This window comes from Urocitellus parryii, chromosome 6 (assembly GCF_045843805.1).
Source record: "Urocitellus parryii isolate mUroPar1 chromosome 6, mUroPar1.hap1, whole genome shotgun sequence".
Lineage (NCBI taxonomy): Eukaryota > Metazoa > Chordata > Mammalia > Rodentia > Sciuridae > Urocitellus > Urocitellus parryii.
The window spans coordinates 137,252,337-137,265,849 of record NC_135536.1 but is presented as its reverse complement, the minus strand read 5'-3'; the positions used below and the strand labels follow the sequence as shown (position 1 = coordinate 137,265,849).

The following is a 13,513-nucleotide window of genomic DNA, read 5'->3' as shown; positions in this document are numbered from 1 at the left end:
GAAGGAGGGCAGATAGTAAGCAGAGCACTGATTTTCTGTGTTGGAAAGTCAATTTGTAATACGTCATCAATCTTAGTTCCCTCATTCCTCTTCTGTTTGTAAGTCTGGCTCTGTGTTATGATTCTGTGGTTTAGAGATGTGTAGTTTTTTAAATGTTAGGCCTGAATTTAATTTGTTAGTCCAAAATAGTGATAAAGAGAAATTGTTTTCAGACTTATTTTTGTGTTATATACAGACTTTACATCTTAAACCCTCAGTTAATTGTAACTCTATTAGATGTCATTCCAACCCGAAAGAACTTGTATTCCAGTGAGAAGAATATGACAGGAGTATATAATTACTGTTACTTAACTCAAAGAGGTTAGTTTAAAAAAGCGTTAATAGAGTGATACAATAAGGACCTTGTATATTCCCAGGGGCACAAAGATCTTGAATCAGTAGAGATAAATGGAAAGAGAGATCAGAAAACCAGATTGAAAGATGGGTGGATTGTGGACAGTTTGGCATCTCTGGCAGATAGGTTGTGTTTCAGGAATGGGCAGTGTTTTTCAGTTTGGCTCCACAGTGGCTTATAAGAAGATGAGTTGTGGCTGGAAAACAACACCAGTCTATAAGGTGGAGACTGTCTGTGGCTGGGTAGAAGAACTGTTGATGTAGCATGGCCTGTGAGAGTACCATTATGAGCTATGTGGCCTTGGTCATGAATTTTTGTGTCTGTTTCATTTATATATCCATACAGTAGAATGGTTAAGATTAAAGAGAAAGCCTTGGTGATATGGGCCAACAGAATACATGTTGTTCTCCCGGTGCAAAAAGAACAGATAAAAATAGTTGTTTTCCTTCATAGAGGAAACTTCTGAGCAAGAGAATGACTTCACTATTATTATAAAAAAAAAATATGTAGTAGATTTGAAGGCTGGTAGAGATTCTAGGGCAATTGGCTTGTAAACAAGAGTAGTAGCAAGAGTCCAGGTAATGCAGCAAAGGTTTGAGCAGAGCAGTACTTATAGGAACGGAAATAAGCGACTGCATGGGAGAAGCATTGTAAACATGCAATCTACAAAACATGTTGAACAAGAGAAATAATATTGTTAGGGATAGCAGTGGCTTCATTAAAGGAAGTAGGTTTGGATTTGATGGTTTTTGGAATGGATGGGGCAATATAAAATTGAGGTTTGAAATTTGAGAGTGCCCCCTAGACATCTTGGTAAAGACATTCATCAAGTAGTTGGCATGTGAGGCAAAACTCAGACTTTGAGGCTAGACCGAAATTTGGGAGGTGAACTGGGTCTGTGACAAAGGATGAGTGAAAGAAGAAGACTGAGTTCAGAGATGACATATTCACATCTGTGTGAGAGGAAGAAGAGCCAGGGACAATAGTGGATGAACAGATAGTGTCTTGTAGATGCCCCATGAGAAATACATTTCAAAAGAAAGCTCAGATCAATATTTTAAAATTCTGTGAAAATGAAGGATGATGGGGATAAAGAAAGGACACTGGATTTTTGAGATTTACTTGGCATCAGGGCTGTGACAAAGAAGTTTTAATAGTGGTGGGATTGAGTAAGCATCAAGTTGCGAAGTCTGAAAGTGTTAGGAGGTAGATGTGGTGAGCGGCCTCTCGAAGGGGGGGAATGGGAGGGACACGACAGAGTAGTTCAATGGTGTTAGGGCAGGGTTCCTCAATCCCAGCACCAATGACAGTTTGGGCCTGACAATTCTTTGCTGTAGAAAACCACCTCCTCCTCCAAGTGTTAACAATCAGAGATGTCCCTCACTTTGTCAAATTCCTTAGGTGAGAACACCTGGTCTACAGAGTTACTCAGATTGCTGCTGCTTCTACCCTCAGCAGAATTCCCTTTCCTCTCAGGGATGCTTTGTCTGCTGCTGGTGTGAGGAAGGAACAAGCCCACAGTGGGTGGAAAACTAAGGACAGCCAGATGGTCCCTGAAGCAGAGACTTCAGGAAGGCAGGAAGAAATAAAGCAAAACCCCTATCTATAAAGAAGTTAGGATGGCTAAAAGCTTTTTTTTTAAAATATGATTATTTTAGTTCTTGTTAGATGGACCTGAGAATCTTACTAAAAATGAAGTTAGGTGTGATTAATGTTTGGCATTTGTGAAAATTAAAGAAAGTGTAACCCTTTTGCAGGGAAAGGGGAATGGACCGATTTACAGGTGAGTAAAAGCGTTCCTGAACAGCAGTGAGATCTGAATAGGAACTTTAAAAATAATAGTAAAAACATTGACATCTTGAGGTAGAAGAAGAACCTATAACCCAACAACCCTTACACGATTATTATGTGTGAATTTTACTAAGCTTTTGCTACATTTCTTAACCTTTTAATTTTCCTTATTTCTTTGAACATTATAGAGTTGAAAAAGGTCACTGAACTATAATTTCAGTTATTTTCCAGTTATTTTTGTAATAATCTATACGTCTCTTCTTTAATTTGCCAGTTTCTAGTTACTGACAGGCTGTTTTCAGTTTTTTTTTATTTTTGTTACTTTTATTTTTATTATTAGTTGTTCAAAACATTACAAAGCTCTTGACATATCATATTTCATACTTTGATTCAAGTGGGTTATGAACTCCCATTTTTATCCCGTATACAGATTGCAGAATCACATCGGTTACACATCCACGTTTTTACATACTGCCATACTAGTGTCTGTTGTATGCTGCTACCTTTCCTATCCTCTACTACCCCCCTCCCCCCTCCCCTTCCCTCCCCCTCCCCTTCCCTCCTCCCTCCCCTTCCCTCCCCTCCCATCTTTTCTCTCTACTCCATCTACTGTAATTAATTTCTATCCCTTTTTTTCCCTTTCCCCCCACTTCCTCTTATATGTAATTTTGTATAACCCTGAGGATCACCTTCCCTTTCCATGCAATTTTCCTTCTCTCCCTTTCCCTCCCACCTCATGTCTCTGTTTAATGTTAATCTTCTTCTCATGCTCTTCCTCCCTGCTCTGTTCTTAGTTGCTCTCATTATATCAAAGAAGACATTTGGCATTTGTTTTTTAGGGATTGGCTGGCTTCACTAAGCATAATCTGCTCTAGTGCCATCCATTTCCCTGCAAATTCCATGATTTTGTCATTTTTTAGTACTGAGTAATACTCCATTGTGTATAAATGCCACATTTTTTAATCCATTCATCTATTGAAGGGAATCTAGGTTGGTTCCACAGTCTAGCATTGTGAATTGTGCTGCTATGAACATCGATGTAGCAGTATCCCTACAGTATGCTCTTTTAAGGTCTTTAGGGAATAGTCCGAGAAGGGGAATAGCTGGGTCAAATGGTGGTTCCATTCCCAGCTTTCCAAGGAATCTCCATACTGCTTTCCAAATTGGCCGCACCAATTTGCAGTCCCACCCACAATGTACAAGTGTACCCTTTTCCCCACATCCTCACCAGCACTTGTTGTTGTTTGACTTCATAATGGCTGCCAATCTTACTGGAGTGAGATGGTATCTTAGGGTGGTTTTGATTTGCATTTCCCTGACTGCTAGAGATGGTGAGCATTTTTTCATGTACTTGTTGATTGATTGAATGTCCTCCTCTGAGAAGTGTCTGTTCAGGTCCTTGGCCCATTTGATGATTGGGTTATTTGTTATCTTATTGTTTCTCTTGCTGAGAAAAAAACTTTTTAGTTTGAGTGAGTCCCATTTGTTTATTCTTGTTATTAACTAATTCTTGGGCTATGGGTGTCCTATTAAGGAATTTGGAGCCCGACCCCACAATATGTAGATTGGAGCCAACTTTTTCTTTCTATCAGACGCAGAGTCTGTTTTGATATCAAGCTCTTTGATGCATTTCGAGTTAACTTTTGTGCATGGCGAGAGAAAGGGATTCAGATTCATTTTGTTGCATCTACATTTCCAGTTCTCCCAGCACCATTTGTTGAAGATGGTATCCTTTCTCCATTGCATGCTTTTAGCCCCTTTATCAAATATAAGATAGTTGTAATTTTGTGGATTAGTCTCTGTGTCCTCTATTCTGTACCATTGGCCTTGTTTTGGTATCAGTACCATGCTGTTTTTGTTACTATTGCTCTGTAGTATAGTTTAAAATCTGGTATCACTATACCGCCAGTTTCACTCTTCCTGTTTAGAATTGCTTTTGTTATTCTGGGTCTTTTATTTTTCCAGATGAATTTCATGATTGCTTTTTCTATTTCTGCGAGGAATGCCATTGGGATTTTTATTGGCATTGCATTAAACCTATAGAGTACTTTTGGTAATATCGCCATTTTAATGATGTATGTTCTGCCTATCCATGAACAAGGTATATATATCTTTCCACCTTCTAAGGTCTTCTTCTATTTCTCTCTTTAGGGTTCTGTAGTTTTCGTTGTATAGTTCTTTCACCTCTTTTGTTAGGTTGATTCCCAAGTATTTTATTTTTTTTGAGGATATTGTGAATGGGGTGGTTGTTCTCATTAGCATTTGAGAGGATTTGTCACTGATATACAGGAATGCCTTTGATTTATGCGTGTTGATTTCATATCCTGCCACTTTGCTGAATTCATTTACTAGCTCTAGAAGTTTCTTGGTAGAACCTTTTGAGTCTTCTAGGTATAGGATCATGTCATCTGCAAATAGTGATAATTTAAGTTCTTCTTTTCCTATCGTTATACCTCTAATTTCTTTCGTCTAATTGCTCTGGCCAGTGTTTCGAGAACTATGTTGAACAGAAGTGGTGAGAGAGCATCCCTGTCTTGTTCCAGATTTTAGAGGGAATGCCTTCAATTTTTCTCCATTCAGAATGATGCTAGCCTGAGCATAGATAGCTTTTACAATATTGAGGTATGTTCCTGTTATCCTTAGTTTTTCTAATGTTTTGAACATACGGGATGCTGTATTTTGTAGAATGCTTTTTCTGCATCTACCGAAATGATCTTATGGTTCTTATCTTTAAGTCTATTGATTTCCTTATATTTAACCAGCCTTGCATCCCAGGGATGAATCCTACTTGATCATGATGCACGATCTTTTTGATATGTTTCTGTATCCGATTTGCTAGAATTTTATTGAGGATTTTTGCATCTATGTTCATTAGAGTTATTGGTCTGTAGTTTTCTTTCTTTGAAGTGTCTTTGTCTGGTTTAGGAATCAGGGTGATGTTGGCCTCATAGAATGAATTTGGAAGTTCTCCCTCTTTTTCTATTTCCTGAAATAGCTTCAAAAGTATTGGTATTAGTTCTTCTTTAAAGGTTTTGTAAAACTCTGCTGTATACCCTTCTGGTCCTGGGCTTTTCTTAGTTGGTAGTCTTTTGATGGATTCTTCTATTTCCTCAATTGATATTGGTCTGCTTAGATTGTGTATATCCTCCTGACTCAATCTGGGCAGATCATATGACTTAAGAAATTTATTGATGCCTTCACTATCTTCTATTTTATTGGAGTATAAGGATTCAAAATAATTTCTAATTATCTTCTATATTTCTGTAGTGTCTGTTGTGCCTTTTTCATCCCGTATGCTAGTAATTTGAGATCTCTCTCTCATCTTCTCTTCGTTAGCATGGCTAAGGGTCTGTCGATCTTACTTATTTTTTCAAAGAACCAGGTTTTAGTTTTGTCAATTTTTTTCAATTGTTTCTTTTGTTTCAATTTCATTGATTTCCACTGTGATTTTAATTATTTATTGCCTTCTACTACTTTTGCTGTTGTTTTGCTCTTCTTTTTCTAGGATTTTGAGATGAAGTGTGAGATCATTTATTTGTTGGTTTTTTCTTTTTTTAAGGAATGAATTCCATGCAATGAATTTTCCTCTTAGAACTGCTTTCATTGATCCCATAGATTCTGATATGTTGTGTCTGTGTTTTCATTTATCTCTTCGAATTTTTTAATTTCCTCCTTGATGTCTTCTGTAACCCATTGATCATTCAGTAACATATTGTTCATTCTCCAAGTGATATAGGATTTTCCTTCCTTCTTTTATTGTTGATTTCCAGTTTCATTCCATTATGATCAGAAAGGATGCATGGTATTATCTCTACTCCTTTATAATTTCTAAGAGTTGCCCTGTGACATAATATATGGTCTATTTTTGAGAAGGATCCGTGTGCTGCTCAGAAAAAAGTGTAACTGCTTGATGTTGGGTGGTATATTCTATATATGTCAATTAAGTCTAGGTTATTAATTGTATTATTGAGTTCTATAGTTTCTTTATTCAACTTTTATTTGAAAGATCTGTCCAGAGCTGAGAGAGGTGTGTTGAAGTCTCCCATAATTATTGTATTGTGGTTTATTTGACTATTGAACTTGAGAAGAGTTTGTTTGATGAACATAGCTGCACCATTGTTTGGGACATATATATTTTTGATTGTTATGTCTTGCTGGTGTATGGTTTCCTTGAGCAGTATGTAGTGTCCTTCTTTATCCCTTTTGATTAACTTTGGCTTGAAGTCTATTTTATTTGATATGAGTATGGACACTCCTGCTTGCTTCCGAGGTCCATATGAGTGATATGATTTTTCCCAATCTTTCACCTTAAGTCTATGTATGTCTTTTCCTATCAAATGTGTCTCCTGTAGGCAGTATATTGTTGGATCTTTTTTTTTTTTTTTTTTTTGATCCATTCTACTAGCCTGTGTCTCTTGATTGGTGAGTTTAAGCCATTAAACATTTAGGGTTACTATTGAGATATGGTTTGTACTTCCAACCATATTTGTTTATTTATGTTACATAACATGATTTGTTTTTCCTCTTTGATTATTTTTTCCTTTACTGTACTACCTCCCGCTGTTGGTTTTCATTGTTATTTTTTATTTCCTCTTTCTGTAATGTTTTGCCAAGGATGTTTTGAAGAGCTGTTTTTTTAGCTGCAAATTCTTTTAACTTTTGTTTATCATGGAAGGTTTTAATTTCATCTTCGATCCTGAAGCTTAATTTCGCTGGATACATGATTCTTGGTTGGAGCCCGTGTTCTTTCAGGGTTTGAAATATGTTGTTCCAGGATCTTCTAGCTTTCAGAGTCTGTGTTGAAAGATCAGCGGTTATCCTGATTGGTTTACCCCTAAATGTAATCTGCTTCCTTTCTCTTGTAGCTTTTAATATTCTCTCCTTATTCTGTATGTTGGGCATCTTCATTACAATGTGTCTTGGTGTGGATCTCTCATGATTTTGCACATTCGGCATCCTGTAGGCTTCTAGGATTTGGAATTCTGTTTCATTCTTCAAGTCCGCGAAGTTCTTTCATATTATTTCATTGGACAGATTGCTCATTCTTTTGGTTTGGATCTCTATACCTTCCTGTATCCCAATAACTCTTAAGTTTGGTCTCTTTATGTTATCCCATATTTCTCGGATGTTCTGCTCATGGTTTCTTAACAGTCTCCCTGAGCTGTCTATGTTCTTTTCAAGTTGAAATACTTTGTCTTCATTGTCTGATGTTCTATCTTCTAAGTGTTCTACTCTGCTGGTAGTATTCTCAATTGAGTTTTTAAGTTGGTTTATTGCTTCCTGCATTTCTAGGATTTCTGTTTGTTTTTTATAACCTCTATCTGGCTGTATAGTTGATCTTTTGCTTCTTGGATTTGTTTATGTAATTCATTGTCGAAGTGATCTTTCATTGTCTTATTTTGCTGTCTAATGTCTTCCTTGAGACTCCAGATAATCTGAAGCATATAAATCCTGAATTCTTTATCTGACATTCCATCTGCTGCAGATATTACCTCTTCTAAAGTTGAGTTGACCTGCATTGCTTGTGGTCCTTTCTTTCCTTGTCTTTTCATACTGTTCACGTTTCTTTCTGCTTTGGGAAACTATTGTGTTATTGATTTTCCCCCTATATATTTATATTGCTCTTGTATAGTTCCAATGTCTCCCTTTTGTGGAGAAAGACAATGTTAAGAGTTCCCAATATCAATAGTACATCATCTAAGCACACGTATTCCTTATTACTATATTTATAGCTAGACTCTATGTCTACAAATGTTGGTTTCGATTATCATTTACAAATATTGTCATTAGTTTCATGAAAGGCATACTGTCTCTGGTAGCATGAAGAAAACTGAATTTCAGGTGTAGGATGTTTTGTTTAGAGGGAAAGGAGTGAGGGTATGGGGTTAGTCTATGTAGTAACTTTGTAGAGCTCTAACCAATAGATGGGTAATTTATGGAAGAATGTATAGATTCAAACTCCTATCTGTATTTATAAGATTACCCTACTTATAAATAGTAAAATTTAGGTGGCTGCAAGTGGGACAGAGGGAGTAAGAAGGAGAAAAACAAATATCAAGGAAAGAAAGAGAAAAAAGAGAGCGGGAAAAAGAAAATAGAGAAAAAAGAGAAGAAAGAAAAGAAATAAAAAGGGGGGAGGGAGGTGGGGCATATGCAATTCCTCTATATTATATTATTCTGGTGATTCAGATGTTAAAGACCTTTTCCATGGTTTCACATATGTTGAGATTGTGAGGACCAGAGGGGGAAGGGTAGAGGAGACTGGATGCATGGATGAAAAGAGAGAGAGAAGAGAAAAAAAAGAAAAAAGAAAGAAAAAAAGTCTCTCAGAACTCTGTTTTCCTTTCTTCCAGTAGGTGGCGTTGTCTATTCCTAGCTTGAGTCTCTGCGTTCAGGGTGGTGTTGGCAGTCAGTGTGAGAAGACTTGAGCTTCCACCTGTGGCCTCTCTACTCTTATTCTCTGAGATGTAAACCAGGTGCCTGATCCCCTGCAGAACCAAGCTGGTAGCCATGCCTACCCGTTGATGGGTTTTAAGGGTTGGTTGGATTTCCAAGATGAGTTCCATCAGTTTTTCTCCTACGGTGTTTGATGAGGTGGGGGTGGGTTGGGGAGACCTTATGTTTGTCCAGATCTCGGTCAGGTGACCACACGGGAGGGCAGCTGGGCCCCTCCTCCAGTTGGGGTGGTCTGCTTATCACATGAACGGGCGGCTGGGCCCCTTCTCCTGGTTGTGTGATCTGCCTACTGTGCAGGTGGGCAGCTGGGCCCCTCCGCCAGTTGAGGTTGTCTGTCTACCGTGCAGGTGGGCATCTGGACCCCTACTCTAGTTGGGGTGGTCTGCCTACTGCTCAGGCGGGCGGCTGGGACCCTCCTCCAGTTGGGGTGGTCAGTCTACTGCACAGGTGGGTGGCTGTGCCCCCTCTCCGGGCCGTGTGGTCTGCCTACTGTGCAGGTGGGAGGCTGGGCTCCTCCTCCAGTTGGGGTGGTCTGTCTACCATGCAGGCAGGCCACTGGGCCCCTTCTCCGGGTTGCGTAGTCTGCCTACCACACAGGCGGCGACTAGGCCCCTCCTCCAGTTGGGGTGGTCTGTCTACCGCACAGGCGGGTGGCTGTGTCCCCTCTCCGGGCTTCGTGGCCTGCCTACCGTGCAGGCGGGAGGCTGGGCTCCTCCTCCAGTGTTTTCAGTTTTTAATGCTACAATACCTAAAGTTGCTGCTAACATTCTTATGAATAGAGCTTTGCCAACTTTTTTTTTAGTGGACTTAGTAAAGGTTTTTATACAGGTTTAATTCAGGACAGGAGATGTATTTATTTAAATGTTACCGTGTTTCAGATTGCAAGATTCATCCCTGCTGTGCTTTTCTCTATAATACTTGCTTATCTTCTAGGTGACTTACTTGTCTTGATTGCCCTTTTCTCCCTTGTTGAATATATAAGCTCTCAACAGAAGAGGGATTTTGGTTTTGTTTCACCAGCACCTTGAATAGTGCCCGGCAAATAAATACTTGCTGAATAAATTAATAGTGGATTTACTGAGACCTGTAGGATAAGATGGGTTTGGATGAATGTCAGTAGCAACAGACATTCATGGAAGCCAGTGAGAAAATAATTGCAGTGACAGGTCTTTAGAGGAACTGAGAAGCAACAACAGTCCATAGGGACAACGAAATGAGAGATTGAAAAGTTAGTACCTGGAGGTAACATGACAACCAAAGCAACTTCCTCTGGAAGGACAGGATGGGAGAGGTAGAATGTAAATAACTTGTGTCAGAGACAGGGACTTCCCAAGGTTTAAAGAATAGAAATGGAACAATTTAAGAATTAAACAACTCAGCTTGAAAATTGAGTTTTCAGAGAAATTGTCTCTTTCTCATTTGGTGTAACTGATTTTTTTTTTTTTTTGAGCCATTCCATTGAACTTTTAAGGGTCTAACTTATCCACCACACTTTTAAAATTTCATTTGTTCTCAAGTTGAGTTATTAATGACAGATATGATTTATGAGGTAAAAAAGTTTCTGGAGAGATAATTTAATTACTTGTGTCTCTGTCTTGATCTTGATTTTTTTAGTTACTTTCATTTCAAAACATGACATTGATGTCAAATATAACCTTTCTCTTCCCCATAATCTCTTAAGGTACTTTACCAACGTACTGTTTGCTTAGGTGAAATACAATATGAGGAATCCAAAAACACCAGTGTTATAAGAAAAGAAAAAATAAAGAACATTTCAGATAAGGAGGGAAGGATCAATAGCATAATCTTATTGTTGTACCTAATATTTGAGCTACTAGGTATCTACTCAGAATGATGTTTGAGAACTGTTTTCAGTATTTTTAAAGCTTTAAGAAGAAACAGGATTTTCTGATAAATACAGAAAACAAGATGAAGAAGGAAGGAAGGCATACTAGGAACTATTTTTAAGTGAATGAAAGCAGGAGGAGTAATAGGCAACATCATTTTTTTTATTTCTCCATGCCAAATAGTAAAGACATAGTTCTTTGTATTCTAATTCTTGAAAATCCCTTCGTGTAACAAATAACCCAATCAACAAATGGGCCAAGGACCTGAACAGACACTTCTCAGAGGAGGACATACAGTCAATCAATAAGTACATGAAAAAATGCTCAACATCGCTAGCAGTCAGAGAAATGCAAATCAAAACCACCCTAAGATACCATCTCACTCCAGTAAGATTGGCAGCCATTATGAAGTCAAATAACAACAAGTGCTGGAGAGGATGTGGGGAAAAGGGTACACTGGTTCATTGTGGGTGGGACTGCAAATTGGTGCAGCTAATGTGGAAAGCAGTATGGAGATTTCTTGGAAAGCTGGGAATGGAACCACCATTTGACCCAGCTATTCCCCTTCTCGGTCTATTCCCCAAAGACCTAATAAGAGCATGCTACAGGGATACTGCTACATCGATGTTCATAGCAGCACAATTCACGATAGCAAGATTGTGGAACCAACCTAGATTCCCTTCAATAGATGAATGGATAAAAAAAAAATGTGGCATTTATACACAATGGAGTATTACTCTGCATTAAGAAATGACAAAATCATAGAATTTGGAGGGAAATGGATGGCATTAGAGCAGATTATGCTAAGTGAAGCTAGCCAATCCTTAAAAAACAAATGCCAAATGACTTCTTTGATATAAGGGGAGTAACTAAGGACAGAGTAGGGACGAAGAGCAGGAGAAGAAGATTAACATTAATAGGGATGAGAGGGGGGAGGGAAAGGGAAAGAGAAGGGAAATTGCATGGAAAGGGAAGGTGATCCTCAGGGTTATACAAAATTACATACAAGAGGAAGTGAGGGGTAAGGGAAGAATGATACAAGTGGAAGAAATGTTTTACAGTAGAGGGGGTTGAGAGAGAAGAGGGGAGGGGAGGGGAGGGGGGATAGTAGAGGTTAGGATAGAGAGCAGAATTCATCAGACACTAGAATGGCAATATTTAAATCAATGGAAATGTAATTGGTGTAACTGATGTGATTCAGCATCTGTATACGGGGTAAAAATGGGAGTTCATAACCCTTTTGAATCAAACTGTGAAATATGATATATCAAGTTAGATGTAATGTTTTGAACGACTAACAATAAAAAAAAAAGAAAATCCCTTCGTGTGCATTATGTAATGAAGGCCCAAAGAAATTAAGAGACTTGTATAACATCATGTAGCTAGGAAATAACAGCCCTGAAGTTTGAATTCAGAAATCTCCAACTCTGTCATTACACCTTATATCAAACTAACAAGTATGGACAGTGACACCAAGGATCAGAACTTTAGAAATTTTTATACTTCTGTTGAGCACCGAAAAGGCTGCTTAACACTTGAAATGTGTGCCAAAATACTGTAATTGGGAATATGAGGTTGTATGGTGTACCATTGTCTGCTTTCATTGCTGGTTTATCTTGTGCCCTGAAATTCCTTCATCTGCTGTGAAAAACACAATAGACATTTTGGTTTGTGTTTCATGCAAGCATTATGAGTGTGTCTTATCGAAGCAAGGGTAGAATTAGAGGTACTGTGGCCCTTACAAAACAAATTCACTTACCTTGATCCAAACAACTGACTTTTAATAGTGGAACTATATAGAGACTTCATGCTTTGAGGGCCGTGCCAGAAATGCTTTGTTACATGCCTGTACCCTTGTCAATTTTATTTGTATATATGTTTGTAATGAAATGAATTCAGCACAGTTTTTTGTTTATTGTTGTTTATTTTTAGTGGTGCTGTGAATTGAACCCAGGGCCTTATACATACTAGGCAAGCAATCTACCAATGAGCTACACCCCAGCCCTGTTTCTTCTTTAAATTAAAAATAAATTAATGATTCAAAACAGAATCTTATATTAATAAGGATAGTATAAGGCATTTTATAGTTTTCTCTGTGGAATTGACTTCAAGAAGTTTGAGGGTGTTTCCTTCACTTATTACAAACGTTAAAGTACCATTAAAGGGTTTGTAGCAACTGGGTATTTCTTCCCATATAATCTGTAATTAGTGTAAGGTATAATCTATTAAAGAGCAGTTTTTAATAAATCTTGCTACTATTGGAAACCAGGCTAAAGCCATCTTTCTTAACACATTCTTATTATTTGGTTGTTAGCATAATATTAACTATTTTAAGATCCTAAACTTCTCTTTATCTTAATCAAAAGAATGTCTTTAGGGAGGAATCCTGTGGTTTCCATTTGCCCAATTTGTAACCTGTTATGAGGAGGATAGAGAAATTAGTTATATTCCTGTATTATTGGGGAGCTATATAAACCAAAATTTTGCTATAGAGCCTTAATAGCAGTCAGGTTAGAAATATGATGTGATATTTGCCGGGTTAAACCTACACCTGGGAGATTGTGTTTATATATTAACCAGAGTTTACTTGCTTGCAGGGAGAATGCTAGAGAGCCAGATTCCTGGAGCAGTTTATCCTATGAAATCCCTTGTGGAGATTGTTCTGTGAGGCATCATCGAGAATTGGACATCTATACATTGACCTCTGAGTCTGAATCACATCATGAACCTCCGTTTCCTGGAGACACTTGCTCTGGACATATTTTTAAACTTATGAACATCCAACAGCAACTGATGGTAAGGAAGAAGGTTTTCATTTGCAGGTTTATGTATGCTCCTGTGTGTGTCCCTGCCTATCCCAGTGAAGCTTACTATTAAAACATAAAATGCTTCCACCAAGGCCATGAAACCTGTAAAGCAGCATTCGTGGTATTAGATGATATCACTTAAGATACAGAATTAGCATTAGGGTTTTAGCAGTAGGGGGCTGAGTATTTTAAATTGACTTTTTGCCAGATTTATAAAC

At 38.1% G+C, this 13,513-nt stretch overlaps 1 protein-coding gene across 1 annotated transcript in view; it reads left to right on the top strand.

Annotated features, from left to right (window-relative positions):
• Akap13 (A-kinase anchoring protein 13) overlaps positions 1 to 13,513 on the top strand; it is a 317,423-nt gene that overhangs the window by 148,089 nt on the left and 155,821 nt on the right. Inside the window, exon 6 of the mRNA XM_077800210.1 lies at positions 13,086 to 13,284. Within this exon, the coding sequence (XP_077656336.1) occupies positions 13,086 to 13,284 (199 nt within the window). The remainder of the gene's footprint in view (positions 1 to 13,085; positions 13,285 to 13,513) is intronic.